This window comes from Phacochoerus africanus, chromosome 8 (assembly GCF_016906955.1).
Source record: "Phacochoerus africanus isolate WHEZ1 chromosome 8, ROS_Pafr_v1, whole genome shotgun sequence".
In the NCBI taxonomy this organism is placed as follows: domain Eukaryota; kingdom Metazoa; phylum Chordata; class Mammalia; order Artiodactyla; family Suidae; genus Phacochoerus; species Phacochoerus africanus.
Window position 1 is genome coordinate 58,432,150 of NC_062551.1, and position 16,158 is coordinate 58,448,307.

At 56.4% G+C, this 16,158-nt stretch overlaps 1 protein-coding gene across 4 annotated transcripts; it reads right to left on the reverse strand.

Moving 5' to 3' along the window:
- Positions 1-123: 123 nt before the first annotated feature.
- On the reverse strand, positions 124-15,831 carry MBOAT7 (membrane bound O-acyltransferase domain containing 7). 4 transcript variants are annotated; one of them, XM_047790711.1, is made up of 8 exons: positions 15,539-15,825; positions 14,809-14,887; positions 14,575-14,704; positions 13,841-13,967; positions 11,646-11,805; positions 8,525-8,885; positions 6,530-6,706; positions 124-1,099 (listed from the first exon to the last, which is right to left on the reverse strand). In XM_047790711.1, the coding sequence occupies exons 2-8, from the start codon at positions 14,882-14,884 to the stop codon at positions 712-714; spliced, it is 1,419 nt and encodes a 472-aa protein (XP_047646667.1). In that variant the 5' UTR covers positions 14,885-14,887; positions 15,539-15,825; the 3' UTR covers positions 124-711. The 4 variants fall into 4 exon arrangements, with proteins under 4 accessions (XP_047646667.1, XP_047646669.1, XP_047646668.1 ...); XM_047790713.1 differs by lacking the exon at positions 13,841-13,967 and having other exon boundaries at positions 15,539-15,831; XM_047790712.1 differs by lacking the exon at positions 15,539-15,825 and having other exon boundaries at positions 14,809-14,892.
- Positions 15,832-16,158: the final 327 nt, after the last annotated feature.

Consider the following 16,158-nt stretch of genomic DNA (forward strand, 5'->3'; position numbering starts at 1 on the left):
AAGTCCGCAGGTGCCCGTGTGGCGCCGGGAGCTGTGCTCTGGCGCATCACATCAGGATTCTGTGGTCCAAGCCCCTTCACCCCCGACCCCCCGGTGATCACCCACAGACACGCTCACGTGCAATCTTTGTGCCACACTTTTATTGGGAGAGATTTACACATTCTGCGCCTGTCCAAGGCCAAAGGATGACAAGAGGGTGACAGGAGCGCTGGGACCCTGAGGTGGCTCGGATGGAGCATGTCTGAGCCTGACTTTCTCTTTCGTTTCCTTGAATGAGCCAAAAGCAGAGCCAGAGCCACCAGAAAGGCCCCCACCCCCAAGCCCGAACCTGTCCTGAACGCCCTACCCTCACCCGGTGGAGCCAAAGAAAAGTGATTTGCCCAAGAAACCACGCTGGGGGCAAGTGCTGCTCTCTGGATACCCGGAGCTGGGCAGGAACGAAGAGAGATTCTTGTCTGGATGTTTTCTTGACTTTACGGGGAAAACGGACCTCCTGGGGGTCTCAGGGCGGAGGCTGAGGAAGCAGGCGAGCCCCCAGCCTGGCTTTGGCACAGCACAGGCAGAGTCCGGAGCCGGGGAAGCGGGACTCCTCGCCAGACCCTGATGCAAATGAAGGGCCCTTTCCAGGAAAGGAGGCGGCCGTGGAGTTCACAGAATTTCCAGGCAGGAGCTTGGAGGCTGCACCCACTGGCAGAGGGCGCGTTGTGACAGCTACTCCTCCCGAAGCTTTCCCGAGGAGAGGCTGGGGGTGGGGGTGGCCGCCTTCCGCCGGCTGGGGCTGCCCCCCCCCAAAACCAGGCCCAGTCCCAGGGCCCCCAGGGCCAGGATGTGGATGCAGAAGTAGATGGAGGCCCAGTACCGGAGGGTGTCGCCCAGCGAGAGCAGCACGAAGCCCATGCACATGTAGTCGTAGGCCCGCATCTTCAGGAACCAGTGCACCCAGTCCCAGGCCTTCTGGCCCCCGGGACTGAGCCGCCCCCGCAGGGCCGACTCCAAGCAGCCCTCAGCTGCCAGGCACAGCGGGATGGTCAGGAAGCTCAGGTAGTAGCCAGGGTGCAGGCCGTGCCAGTAGGCGCTCAGTAGCATGGTCCACGCGCTCCTGGGGCGGGGGTGGGGGGGGGGAGGAAGGGGCGAGTAAGGAATCAGGACCCAGACCAGGCTCCCCGCCCTCCTACCTGAGACTCTGGGGTCCCCACCCCAGCCCCTCCTCCCTGAGACCCAGGGTCCAGCCCCCAGCCCCTCCTCCCTGAGACCCAGGGGTCCCGCCCCCAGCCCCTCCTCCCTGAGACCCAGGGTCCAGCCCCCAGCCCGTCCTCCCTCAGATCCAGGGTCTATCTCTTCTCAGAAACCCCCTCCCAACACTCTTTTCCCTCAGGACCCAGGAATTAAATCCCCAGCCACTCCCTCTTTGGGGGTCCAGGAGTAAAATTCCTCATCCACGAGGGCTCAGAAATCTGCAGCCACGGTCCCTTGTCCTTATGGACATTCCAAAGTGCTATCCCTTGAACACCCAGCAAATTCAGACTCTGACCTCCACTTACACTGAGAACACAGAACTCACAGCAGGTTTTGCCAAGGACTGCGGCATGAGTTCCCACCCAGGGGTATCTGATTTTCTCTCTGGCAACCAGGGTGCTTAAAGTACAAAAATGACCTAACGAATAATCCTCTCTGGCTCAGCAGGCTAAGGATCCGGTGTTGTTACTGCCCTGGCTCTGGTTACAGCTGTGGCGCGGATTCCATCCCTGGCCAGGGAATGTTCACACGCCACAGGCTCAGCCAAAAACACAACACAACACAACACAACAAAACAAAATCCCTAATGACAGGCAGAGTAATGCTGACCATCTGTGCTGTTGGGCAGAAGGTCCATAAAAAGGTTGAATGTTTCCTGCTGCTAACAGGGGAGAGCTTCTCCTCCTCTCTCTCGCTTTTTTTTCTTTTTTGGTCTCTTTAGGGCCGCACTCGAGGCACATGGAAGCCCCCAGGCTAGGGGTCAAATTGGAGCTGTAGCCGCTGGCCCACGTCATAGCTCACAGCAATGCCAGATCCTTAACCCACGGAGTGAGGCCAGGGATTGAACCCACATCCATCACGGGTTGATGGATGCTAGTCAGGTTCTTTACCACTAAGCCACAATGGGAACTCCTCCTTCTCTCTTCTTGAGAAAGCTAGTATCTGAACATCTCTCCTTTGTCAGATGTCAATCTCTGAAGAGGGGAAACAGGCCTCGAGAAAGCTTTACAAGCTAGGAGATGCTTTTCCTGGGCCTCGGAGCCATCTCTTTGAAAAGTCTAGGAAGTGCAGGACGATAGCGCTCGTCTCCCTGAGGCTACGGGGTTCTTCCTGGGAGTTGGCTCTGAGTCGTAAGCACCTGCTCCTGCTAGAGATAGTTGTTGTATCAGATACAACTTCCTTCAGATAAAAACACTTCACCAGCACAGGTGGCTACCCCGATTACCAGATGAGCTTGGGATGAACAAGAAGGCAGGCAGAGTGCTGGGCTTGGCCTCGAACCTGAGGACAAGTTCTGGTGTCTCTGTCTTTGTGGGGCCGCAGCCACGGCATATGGAGGTTCCCAGGCTAGGGGTTGAATCAGAGTCGAATCTGCTGGGCCTATACCACAGCCACAGCAACGCCAGATCTAAGCCACACCTGCAACCTACTCCACAGCTCACGGCAACGGCGGATCCTTAACCCACCGAGGGAGGCCAGGGATCGAATCTGCATCCTCATGGATACTAGCTGGGTTCCTAACCTGCTGAGCCACAGTGGGAACTCCACACTTTGGTGTCTCTTGACAACACGCTCCGTAAAGGCCTGTAATTATGATGGATGATACAACAAGTGGGAAGTTTCTTTCCATCTCTGTAGTCTCAGCTGTGGGTGATTTGCGCGGTACCTTGAAATCTAGTTTAACGCTTATTCAATCACATAACGGCGATTTTCTTTCTTTTCTACCTATGGTGGGGAGGGAACGCTCTGGGTTGGGCACAATTTAAAGAACTTACAGCAGGACCCTTGTCGTCGGAGCCTCCCCTGCATCTCTAACTCCACGCGTGCACAACTGAGCTGGGCGCCCTTCCCCCATCTGACCTGCTTCCTTCCATCCTACGCTTCTCTCCCCATTTTGCTGCCCTCCCTCGCCCCACCCCATGCAATGAACGCTCCTGCAAGAATTGTCTACGCTCCCCCTGCTTTTTTTTTTTTTGGCCTCAGCCATAGCACGCAGAAGTTCCGCCAGAGCTCAAACCTTGCATCACAGCAGTGACTACACCAGAGCCTTAACCACTAGGCTACCAGGGAACTCCGATGCTCCACCTTCTGCTCCCTCTGGGACCCATTCCAATCTGGCTCTTGCATCAGCCCTCCCTCCCATCACACCCAAGCCACGGGTCATTCTGCTCTCCTCGCCCCAAAGCTCCTGGCACAGGTAGATGCAGCCTCTCCTTCCTTCTTCCTTGAAACGCTTGGTTCTCTCGGCTTCCTTCTGGGAACAAACACTTGGCTGACTGTCCTGCTATCTGCTGGGCTGGCTCCTGCTCCTTGTCCCTGGTCTACACCAGGGTTTCCCAATCCTGACACTACCTGGGGCTGGATCATCCTTTGCAGAGCTTGCTGTGTGTGCTGTCCTGTGCATCGCAGGGTGCTGGTCCCACCCACTAGACCCAGTAGCGCCTCCCCAGCCTTCCCATCATGACAAAAGGGTCTCCAGATATGGTCACGGGCCCGCTGGGGGTGTAGCGCAATTGCGCCCCCCCCCCACTGGAAATCCCTGGGCTAAACAGGAGAGCACTCTGATTTGATTTGACGCTCAGCCTCAGAGCTTTAAGTATCATCTGTATCTGCTTACGCTTAAGTGTCTGCTTTTTTTTTGGCCACCCTGAGGCATATGGAGTTCCCAAGACAAGGATCAGATCTGAGCTGTGGCTATTACCTATGCTGCAGCTGAGGCAATACCGGATCCTTAACCCACTGTGCCAGACCAGGATCGAACCTGCGTCCCAGTGCTCCAGAGATGCCCCCAATCCTGTTTCACCACAGTGGGAACTCCAAGAATCCACTTTTTTTTTTGCTTGTTTGTTTAAGGGCCGCACCTGCGGCATATGTAGGTTCCCAGGCTAGGGGTCCAATGGGAGCTACAGCTGCCAGCTTACGCCACAGCCACAGCAACACAGGATGGAAGCCACATCTGTGACCTACACCACACCTCATGGCAACACCAGGTCCTTAACCCACTGAGCGAGGCCAGGGATCAAACCCACATCCTCAGGGTTCCTAATCGGGTTCCTTAACCACTGAGCCAGGAAGGGAACTCCCAGAGTCCTCTTCTTACCCCAGCCCTTCCCTGAGGCACCAGAATCACATAACTAACTGCCTCGCCAATAACCCCAGCTGGAAATCTCACAGTCATCTCAAAGTCAGTGAGACCAACCCCAAGTCTAACTTCCTCATTGTACCCACTTCTGCAACTTCCTCCTGGTCAGTGTAACCCTTCTCAGGAAATGGCCCTTCCATGCCCTCCGCTGCTCACAGCCCTCACCTTGGCAGCAGGCTCCACTTCCTCTCTCTCAGGCCCTGCATCCAAGTGGGGTGGAACCCTGACTCCACCTCTCAAATGCATCCTCCTCTAGGCCACAGCTCCCTGCTCTACGACCACCCCCGCAGCCCTCCTGCTCCCCCCCCCCAATTCCATTCCCCACACAAGGCCAGAGAAGATCTTTACATCATAAATTGGGTCACGCACTCAGGTAAGTCTAGATCCAGAGGTGCCACTATAACTGCTTCATTCTGAAACCATGTCATGGTGTCTCCTGACCTCATCTGGTGGCATGGGGAGGGGTGAGTGACACGGGCAGGTTGCCCCACCTCTCTGAGCCTGGGTCTCTGCATCTTTAAAACGGGAAGGATAAGAGCTCTTACTTCCTAAGGTTGTAAAGATAAAGGTGGCAGAAAGTCTCTACTCAAGAAATATCAGATGGGAGTTCCCCTCGTGGCTCAGTGGAAACGAATCTGACTAGTATCCGTGAGGACGCAGGTTCGATCCCTGGCCTTGCTTAGTGGGTTAAAGATCCAGCGTGTCTGTGGCTGCGGTGTAGGCTGGCAGCTGTGGCTCGGATTCGACTCCTAGATTGGGAACCTCCGTGTGCCGCAGGTGCAGCCCTAAAAAGACAAAAAAAAAACAAACAAAAGAAATTTCAAATGAGTAAAGCTTAATAAAAGACAGTCAGGCCTCACATTAAGTGCATTTCACACTTTATCTCACTTACTCCTCACATCAACCTATGAAACAGGTAAGAGCATCAGCCCCCTTTAAGAGGAGGAACCTGGGGTGGGGGAAGGATAAATCAGGAGCTTAGGATTAACATACACACACTACTGAATTTAAAACCTATAACCGGAGCTCCCGTCGTGGCTCAGCAGAAGCAAATCTGACTGGCATCCCTGAGGATGCAGCTTTGATCCCTGACCTCGCTCAGCGGGTTAAGGATCTGGCGTTGCCATGAGCTGTGGTGTGGGTCACAGACGCAGCTCAGACCTGGTGTTGCTGTGAGTGTGGTGTAGGCTACATCTCCAATTCGACCCCCTAGCCTGGGAACCTACATATGCTGTGGGTGTGGCCCTAAAAAAAAAAAAAGGACCAAATAGAAAGATATGTATATATATAAAATCAACAGGGACCTACTGTACAGCACAGGGAACTATACTCAATGTTTTGTATAACCTCTCTGAATCACTTTGCACTGCCTGAAACTAACACAACATTGTAAATCAACTATACTCCGATTAAAAAATATATATGTATATGCAGGACTTTTTTCTTTTCTTTTTTTTTGACTTTTCTAGGGCCGCTCCCACGGCATATGGAGGTTCCGAGGCTAGGGGTCCAATTGGAGCTGTAGCCGCCAGACTACACCAGGGCCACAGCACCTCGGGATCCGAGCCGCGTCTGTGACCTACACCACAGCTCACGGCAACGCCGGATTCTTAACCCACTGAGTGAGGCCAGGGATCGAGCCCAAAACCTCATGGTTCCTAGTCGGATTCGTTAACAGCTGAGCCATGACCGGAACTCCAGGAATTTTTGAAACAAACAACCAAGAAGAAAGCTATGGCGCAAGGGGATTGGTGGTGTCTCTGCAGCACCAGTACACAGGTTTGATTTCTGGCAAGCACAATGGGTTAAAGAATCCAGTGCAGATTCCTGGCCCAGGAACTCCCCTCCAAAAAAGGTTTCTTATCAATCAACAGGGTCAAGATTCTTAAAAGTTTAGCTATTGAGTCCACAGGATTCAGTACACTACTTCTCTGGAATGAGGCTGACTTTGCAGAGGTAGAAACGGAGGCCCAGAGTAGAGGAACAATTTACCTTGGAGCAGTGAAAATCAGAGCCAGGTCAACAGGCTCAAGAAACTACAACTCCCATGATCCCCGGGAGGGGCGTGGGGGAGAGTGTGGAGGGCACAGGCAGCCCCAGGGGCATCTGGGAGATGGAGTTCCGTGTGTCCTCTGAGACAGGCGGGCTCACCTGAGGACGTAGGAGCGGGTAGGCGCGCTCTTGTAGATGTACTGTGCCAGCCACCACTGCACCGTCATGTTCCAGTACCGCATGCCATCCCGCACGCGCACGCAGAAGTCTGTGCCGTAGCAATCGATGTTGCGGACGGTCTCATAGTCGTACTCCAGGGAAGCCGCCTTCTCCGGACTGGGGGAGTGGAGGATCAGGGTGGGGGACAGACATGCAGCTCAGCCAGGCCCCCTCCCAACGCTGGCTACTGTCCCAGCCCCGGATGCTAAGGAGAGGATCCTGGCTGGTCACCAGCCTTCTCTGGCTGCCGCATTTGCTAGGGCAATAGGGGAAGGTAGCCCAGAGGGAGCATTTGGGGGAGGAAGGTGCACAGTTCCTCCACAACAGAGTTCTCCTTCTGTTGGTAAGGGGGCCAGCAACAGCCAGGAAAAGTGTGGAAGGGCTACAGTTGCTAAGCTATGAGTCCTTAGCAATCTGACCCGCCATGGGTCTCGGTCTCGGATGCTAGAGAATGGCGGTTCCTTAGCAACCGTGCTCAGCAAATTCAGAGAAGCCTCCAAGGAGTCCTTTCTAAGTTGCTGGACGCTTCGGTTGTTAGGGAAGTAGCATCCGTAACAGTGAGGTGGCCCGTGGTTGCTAGGGAAACGTTCTGGGCCACCCTGACACCGGGATGATCTCTGTTGCTAGGGAGAGGGCATTCCTTAGCAACAAGGCCCAGGATGTTTAGAAAAGCTTCTGAAAGGGCCTTTCCTGGCTCTTGGTCCCTATAATTGCCCTCCGAGGGTCATCTTCAGCAAGACAGTGGTTCCTGGGTCACTGGTGCCAACACTCCCAGCAGTGGGGGATATCCTTGGCTCATCTGAACCATTGACAGCTTCTGATAACGGACGGGAGGGGCCAGAATGTTTAGAAATGCCTTCAATTCCTGCTTGACGTCTTCTGGGGGACTCCCTTTAGAGACTCTCCAGTTGTCTACTGTTACTATGGCAGTGGCAAGAAATTTACAGGGGGGTGCCACATCCCCCACAATGGAATGGCAGTTCGAGACTACTAGGGGATGGGCCAACCCTAGCAAGAAGGAGTAGTTCATAATTTACATCAAAGGGCTGCTTTCCTAGCCCCAGTCAGAGTAGGCCGTGGTTGCTGGGAACAGAGGGAGAGTCCATTCCTGGTTGCTAGGGGCGCCATTTCCCTAGCAACACAGGAGTAATATACCCTTAGCAACAAGGGAGACCATGGTACTAGCAGTGTGTTTTAGCGAGCGATAAAGGAGCTGGGGGTGGGGTCGGGGTGGGGAGCTTCACCGGCAACACAGCAATGCACAGTTACCAGGACGTTTTCTGGGCAACAGGAGGAAGGCAGCCTGTGGTTGCTAGGAACGGGGTCCCCTCTGCTAAAGGACAGCACCGTCAAGGATGCCATTTCCTTAGAAACAGAGGATGAGAGCAGGTGGTTATGCGATGACATTTCATGGGAAGAGCCATGCTGGCTTCGAGCAAGGAAGGGGCCCTTCAGGAGGGCCTGGTTGGGTGGCAACAAAGAGCAGCCTGCTGGCAGGAAAGGGCAGCCCTGTTGCCAGGGAATGGTTTCCCTAGCAACAAAGGGCTACTCATCACTGCCCAAGGAGGGAATCCCGAGCAACCAGGAACAACTGGGTTACTGGGGTGACACTTCCATGGTACCAGAGGGACAGCAGGTGGTTGCTATAAGCCTTCCTTCTGCTAGCAACAGAGAGCGATTCGCCATCCCCAGGGGTGACAAGCACTAGAAAGAGGGGGCAAACCCTAGGTATCAGGACTACTGTTTCCCTAGGAGGGGGGAAGGTAGGCCGTGGTGGCGGAGGATGGCACTCTGCTGACAGCAGGTGGGGGGCCTGTTCCCCCCCCCCACCCCCGCCTCCCCCGCTCCCCCTATCCTCCCTGCTAGGGGCAGGGCCAGCCCGTGGCGGTGATGGGGCCTGCCGGGTCTTGGGAGACCTCCCTCCCGCCGCCTGACCTGCTAGGGGGTGGGCATTGGAGGGTGGGGCCGCCCCCGGCCCGGGCTTTGGCGGCCACGGGGTAGGCCCCGAAGCCGGCGGCAATGCAGCCGCACTCGGCCGCAATCCAGGCCACGTAGAAGCGCATGCGGAAGGCGAAGAAGACCGGGATCATGTAGAAGAGGCGGGCGGGCAGCGGGCGGGCGTAGAAGGCGTCCTCGCGCACAGCCTCCAGCGGGAAGAGGTGGGAGGACAGCAGGAAGAGCAGGCCGAAGAGCGGCGCCGGCCAGGCTCGGCGCAGCAGGGGCCGCAGGCTGGGCACGGCCCCTGGGAAGGGCTGCTCCAACCAGTCCAGGTACGTGCGGTAGCGGAAGAACGGGCCTGTGGCGGGAGGGAGGGCGGCGGGTCAGAGCTCGAGTCCGGGGGCGGGGGGGGGGGGAGGATGTGGGACCGGACGGGGGAGCGAGGGGGCCACGGGCCAGAGATTCGGGAGCTGAGGGGACCCAGGAGAGAGAAGGAAGAGACGAGAGAGGGAGAAGCAGAGAGAGGTGGGGACAGGAGACCTAGAGAGACGGGGACAGGGAACCAGAGAAAGGGGAGGACAAAGGACTCATCAAGAAAGAAAGAGAAGGAGTTCCCATCGTGGCGCCGCAGAAGCGAATCCGACCAGAAACCATGAGGTTGCAGGTTCTATCCCTGGTCTTGCCCTGTGGGTTAAGGATCCGGCATTGCCGTGAGCAGTGGTGTAGGTTGCACATGCGGCTCAGATTCTGCGTGGCTGTGGTGGAGGCCGGCAGGTGCAGCTCCGATTCGACCCCTAGCCTGGGAACCTCCATATGCTGCGGGAAGCGGCCCTAGAAAAGACAAAAAAAAAAAAAAAGAACAGAAAAGAAGGGGAAAAAGAAAAAGAAAGTAGGAGAGGGAGTTCCCTGGTAGCCTAGTGGTGAGGACTCAGTGCTTTCACTGCCGCTGTGGCCCAGGTTCAATCCCCGTTCTGGGAACTGAGATTCCATATCAAGCTGCTGGAGGCCACGGTCAAAAAGAAAAAAGAAAGAGGGACAGACACTTATGGAGAAGAATGCAGAGCCCGAGAATGAGGGGTGTTAAGACCCTGAGACAGACGGAGACATAGACCAGACCTGGAGGGATGGGGGTGACCTGGCCTAAAGGGGTCCCAGGAGGTGGAGCAGTGCCTCTGGAGAGGAAGAGAGCGATGTGAGAACAAATGAGAAGGCGGGAGGGCTGGACCCTGGGGGATCTGAGGAGGTCTCTGGGTTTTGGGTTTTTTGGAGCGGGGGAGCTTTGTTTTTGGCCACATCTGCAGCATGTGGAAGTTCCCCAGCCAGGGATGGAACCTGGGCCACAGCAGTGACAATGCTGGTCCTTGGCCACTAGGCCACAAGGGAATTCCAACGTTTTTTGTTTTTTGTGTGTGTTTTTTTGGTCTTTTTAGGGCCGCCCTTGTGGCATATTTAATTTCCCAGGCTGGGGACCAATGGGAGTGCCAGCTGCTGGCCTGCACCACAGCTGCTGGCAACGCTGGATCCTTAACCCACTGAGCAAAGCCAGGGGTTGAACCTGGGTCCTCATGGGTATTAGGTTCATTACGGCTGAGCCACAACAGAAACTCCCAAATAAATGTTGGTTTTTATAAAAAAAAATTTTTTTGGAAGGGAGGTTTTGTTCTAAGTGCTAGGAAACCACTGTATGTCTTCCACCAGGGAAGTGCTGAACTATCATTTGCCTTTTCACAAGACCCCTCTGGCTGTGGAGCAGAGAGGGGCTGCAGAGGGCCAGGGATGGAAAAAAGGAGACTGCTGCAGCACTTTATTTTTTTTGCTTTTTTTTTTTTTTCCATATGCCACGGGGCTGCCCCGTGGCATATGGAAGTTCCCAGGCTTGGGGTTGAATCAGAGCTACAGCTGCTGGCCTACACCACAGCCCCAGCAACTCAGGATCCAAGCCGTGTCTACAACCTACACCACAGCTCACGGCAAGGCCAGGTCCTTAACTCGGGGCCAAGGATCAAACCTGTGTCTTCACGGACACTAGCGGGATTTGTTTCCGCTCAGATATGATGGGAACTCCCTGCTGGAGCACTTTAGATCAAATTTCTGCCCTGGCGTAGGAAGGGAGCAGAGGAGATTAACAGATGTGGCAGGTGTTACACGTCACAAAAGACCATACACTGTGATTCCATTTACAAATATTTAAGACAGGAAAATCTGCAGATATAGAACGTCTATTACTTGGGAGTTCCTGTCATGGCTCAGTGGTTAACAAATCCGACAAGGAACCATGAGGTTGCGGGTTCGATCCCTGGCCTCTCTCAGTGGGTTACATGGTGGTGACGATGGCACAACTCTATGAATATATAAAACCTAACAAACTGGATGTGGTTATGAGTGGGTGAGTACATCAGTCATAGCTCAATAAAGTTATAAAAAAGAAACGCTTGGAGTTACTGTCGTGGCTCGGCGATTACGGAACCTCACTAGGATCCACGAGGATGTGGGTTTGATCCCTGGCCTCGCTCAGTGGGTTAAGGATCCTGCATTGCCATGAGCTGTGGTGTAGGTTGCTGATGAGGCTGCTGGGGCTGTGGCATAGGCCAGTGGCTACAGCGCCAATTCAACCCCTAGCCTGCAAATCTCCATATTCTGTGGGTGCACCCCCCCCCAAAAAAAGACAAAAAAGAAAACCTTCTATGAGGTCAAGAATAACGAAAAATATTTTCTGAAACTAAAATGTGATTGCGGAGTTACCTGGTAGCCTAGCAGTTAAGGATCTGGCACTGTCACTGCTGTGGTGCAGGTGCAGTCCCTGGCCCAGGAACTTCCGCAGGCCTTGGACACAGCCAAAAAAGGGGGGGGGTTGTAAACTGTAAATATTGATTGCCCAGGCAGCAGAAACGTTCGGGTTACCTAGATCTTTCTTCTCTATCTCATGTTTGCTCCCAGTAAGTGACAAGGAATCATTTAAGCTGGGAAGGGTCTGTCTCTACTCCACAGGAGCCCCGGGGCCAGCGGAAGAGCGCTCACCCTCAGATGCTGGAAGGGAGCAGGCACCAGACTTGGGGTAGAGAAAGGAGACAGGGGCTGGGCGATGGGGAGACGCGGGCCTGGGGGCAGGCACACTCACCGGTCATGATCCCCACGTAGCAGTAGCTGTAGCTGAGGGTCTCCATCAGTGAGGGGACTTCGGGCAGCAGCCCCAGGCTGGGCCCCTTGACGAAGCCCGAGGCCATTTCCTTCCTCTGGGCCATGTGTAGGTCCTGGACTTCACTGGCCAGACTCACCAGCTGCGGGGAAGGGGCGTGGGGTGGGGACAGGTCAGAGCCGGGCCGCCTCACACCTGCCTCCCTTTCACCATCCCTCTGGGCAGCCCGGGGCTGCAGTTCTGGGGATCTGGGCACAGAGGTGCTACTCCATGGGCAGCTCTGAGTCTCTAGTCATAAGGGCTTCTTGGTGGCCTTGGCCGGGCACACTCCTGGGCCCCCATCTTTTTCCTCTGGGATCTTCTGCAGTCCACAGCCTTAGATACCTCCCCTGGGCAGGACTTCTCCAAGCCCCAAGCCCATTCAGCAAGCTGCCTCTTTCTTTCTTTTCTTTTCTTTCTTTTTTTTTTTTGGTCGTTCTGTCTTTTCAGGGCTGCACCCTGCAGCATGTGGAGGTTCCCAGGTTAGGGGTAATGGGAGCTGTAGCCGCTGGTCTACACCACAGCCACAGCAACTTGGGATCCGAGCTGTCTGCAACCTACACCACAGCTCACAGCAAGGCCGGACCCTTAACCCACTGAGCGAGGCCAGGGATCGAACTGGCAACCTCATGGTTCCTAGTCGGATTCGTTAACCACTGAGCTACGATGGGAACTCCCAAGCTGCCTCTTGTCACTCACACTTGGTTGTCTACTGGGCACCTCAAATTTAACATAGGCAAAGTGGAAGACGGTATTAGCTATGCCCCATAGGGGGGGCTCTTCTGGTCTCTCCCCTCAGCCGATGGCCCCATCCAATCAATTGCTTAGGATGGGAAACCTTCCTTGCTCCCCAGATCTGATCCCTGGATTCTCTGGACCCTGTCCCTTTGGCTTTGCCTCCAGCCCAGGGCTGAGTAAGCTCGGCCTGCCCTCCAGATCAGCTCTCTAGCCTTCTCCGTGCACACCCGAGGCCGGCCCGACACCTGCAGGTCTGTGTCTTCTAGTTTTCTCTTGGGTTCCATCGACAGAGAGCCCCATGCAGAGAGGGAGGAAGGCAGGAGGGAGGCCCAGGTTTTTATTTCTTTGTGAGGTCACCTTTAGTGGCTCTCCAACTGGGTGGCTCAAGCCCTTCTGGCTTCCACGACCTGCCCCTCCTCTTGTCCCCTCGGGCCCAGGACTCCTCCTCATCCTGCCTTTCTTGTGGTAAATACTAAGTCCTCAATTTCCCCTAAAGGCTGTGCTTCCCATGGGGGCCCGAGGACCTGCCCACAGGCCTGCATGGAGCCGCTGCTGTTCAGCAGCTGGACTTGGACAAAGGACCCAGTGACATCCGTCTTGCCGTTTCTGTTTTAACTCTCTCAACATCTGGAGCATGTCTTTTTGAGCATGTAAATCTGATCCCATCACCTCTTCTGGCCACAAACCCCAAACACCTCCTGCGAAGGATCCTGGGCTCCTGCAGGAAGAAGTCCCCACGCCACATCTTGGCCAGCAAGGCCCTGCGTGGTTTGGCCAGAGCCGCCTGTGCTCCTCTCCCTGCGGGGTGAACAGCCCACGTGGGTGGCACGCGGCTGATGGGACTCAGCCTGCTCCCTTCCACACCCGAAAGGCTCTTCCGCCACCTTGTCTCTGGGATACCCAACTTCTGCCTGTTTCTCAGCACCCCTCCCACTGGGGACAGGGGCTGATGCTCAGGGGACCTGCCTCAACACCTGTCAGAGGGACTGTTCGGGTCACTGATACATAGTGCAAAGGAGGGACGCATGACTTGTGTTCTGGGGTGGGGGCCCAGGACTCTGTTTTCACTCATCTTCCTGGGTCACGTGGAGCCAGATGTGGTGCCCCGAGCAACGTGCCATGTCCCCAAAGCTGTTTTTTCTCTTCTGCGATGCGGCTGGCTACAAAGGTGCACTCAGCTCAGCCTCTGGCACACGACGCACGCCAAATGGCACCCACCGGGACCTAACTTTGGGGACTTCTTTAGCCCAGGGAAGGGTGGAGGGGTGACGTCCCCACCCCTGCAGTGTGTGGAAGCCACCCGCCCGCTTCCTCTGCCTCCCGTGGGAGTGGCTGGGAGAAGGAGGTAAAAGTTGGGGTGGTTCGCCTGGCACACAGGGAGGGGTGAAGGGGAGTCTGACCTTCAGTGTCAGCAGCAGCTGCACGGCATTGGTGAAAGGCGTGGGGGTGGGCAGGCCCAGCAGGCTGAGGGCGCGGAAGAACAGCAGATAGGAGAAGGTCCAGGCCAGGGCCAGGGCGTGGCAGGAGCTGGATAAAGGCAGGAGGCGTGCTGTGCTGGGTGCTAGGGCATCTTGCTTCTGCCTCCCTTAGATTTCAGCTACAGATCCTCCCCCACCACCCCACCTTCAGAGACAGAAAAGGGGGTGGGGTGGGGGGGTGGAATGAGCAGGACTGAAATAGCCATACAGACATGTGCAGCCACGGAGAAGAGAATGGGGGGAGTTAAGAGAGGCTTCAGGGTGAAGCCCTTTCAAGCAGTCCATCCTTTTTTTGGGAGGGAGAGAGAGGGAGAGAGGGAAAGGGGGTGGGAGGAGAGAGAGAGAGAAACAGGGAGAGGGAAGAGGGAGAGAGGACACCAATCTGATGGGTGGCAGGGCCAGCACACTATGAATATCGTCCTCTCGCCTGAATCCATGACATGGATGCAAAGGACCGGGACACACACACAGGGACAAGACCCAGAAAAAGGCAGGAGTGGAAGAAAACCAGACCTGACAAACGACACAGAGCATCTAGAGATAAACAAGAGACATTCAGAGATGGAGGCAAAAACAGAGAAAGACCCAAAGAGGAAACAGGTTGCTTCTTCCGCCCCCCTCGGTTCTCCCTCTCCTGCCCACCCCCAAATCCTCACCAGGGCTGCGCCTGAATGAGTGCCCAGGTCCCCAGGATGGTGATCAGAGAATGCAGAGTGTGGGGGCCACAGGTGAACAAGGTGAGCCCCAGGCCCACAGCTGCTGCCCCCCATCTCTTCAGCCCGGGTCCTGCAGGGAGAAGGCACAGCATAAGCATGGAACTTTCCAGGGGTCCCCCCCAACCCAGGCCGCCCCCCCCCCTTATTTTCCACTGGGGAGGGAAACTGACTCACCAGCTTTCTTAAAGAGGAAGCCGATGGGGATGGAGATAAGAAGAACCACTAGATATGTCCATTCTTCGGGTGACATGTTCTGGGGGAGGGGTGGAGGTTCACAGTGAGAACCCGGGAGTCTGGGCCCCAGCCGCTCCCCCTTGGAGGATTCAGGAATCCGCTCTCCTGGTTCCCAGTTGTAGAGGATCACGGAGTCCTACCCTCAGCTCCTCTTCCCTGAGAACACAGGAATCCCGACCTCCAGGTCCTTCCTCCCAGGATAAAGGAAGCCACTCCCAGAAGTTCTCTTTTGAGAACCCGGGGTCCCAGTCCTCTTCTCCTTTGAGAACCCACAAATTCAAATCTCCCATTCCTCTCCGGCTTCGAGGATCCAGGAACCGAGTCCCTCTCTTATTCCCCCTCCCCCAGTGAGAACCCAGCTCTCCAGACCTCCAGCCCTTCCTTCTTCGAGGCAGGCCTCCAGCCTCCACCTCTTTCGGAGGTCGGGTTCCTTCTCCCATCTAAAGCCCCGAGAGCGCGCCCCGCTCCCTAGCCCCAACCCCGCGCCGGCTGCGTGCACCAAGCGCGTGTCAGATGGGCCCAGGCAAAGCCACAGGCGGTTACGCCACTCCAGAGCTCCGCCGCACTCCAGGCACCGCCCCCGCAGCCCATCGACCCACCGATCCGCAGCGAACCCACGCACTGTCCAGACCCCTCCCGGTCTCCGGGGCGCCTCTACACCCCAGCTCACCTGGGCCCGCGGCTCCGCGCCGCCAGCAGGGGAGGAGGCGGTCAAGCAGTCCCAGCGCGCGGGCCCGGCGGGTCCAGCCACGCCTACCCCGCCCTGCACGCCTCCGCTACCCCCGCCTCTTTGGGGGGCCGGTTCGGCTGCGCCGTGTCGGGCCGGGTGCGCAGCACCGGGTAGGTTCCCGGCTGCGCAGAGAAGAAGCCTGGACTAAGTGCAGGCAGCAGGAGTCAGCTGCTGGACCAGGACTCTTGGTCAAGAGTCGCTGGCACGCAAAAGGGCGGGGTTTCGGGCTCGGAAAGGGGAGGGGCCAGAAGCTTCCGCCTCCTAGGGACGCGACCAGACATGAGAAGGAGGGCGGAGCCTGGAGCTCAGCGCTCGGAATGAGGCGGGGCCTCCACTTCAGGTTCCTCGGGGCAGAGAGGGGAGGCGGTTTGGAGGCGGGGCCACAAGCCGAAAGTCTCTGTACGGATGTGGGCGGGGCCAAAGCTTCGGCCGGATGTAGGCGGAGCCACCGCGTCGGTTTCCTTCGGAGGTAGTCGTGTACAAGTGACAGTCCCACCCCAATCGGTTTGCTGATAGGCAAAGTCTCCTGTGTAGGAGGGAGGCCGAGCCACGGACTTGGC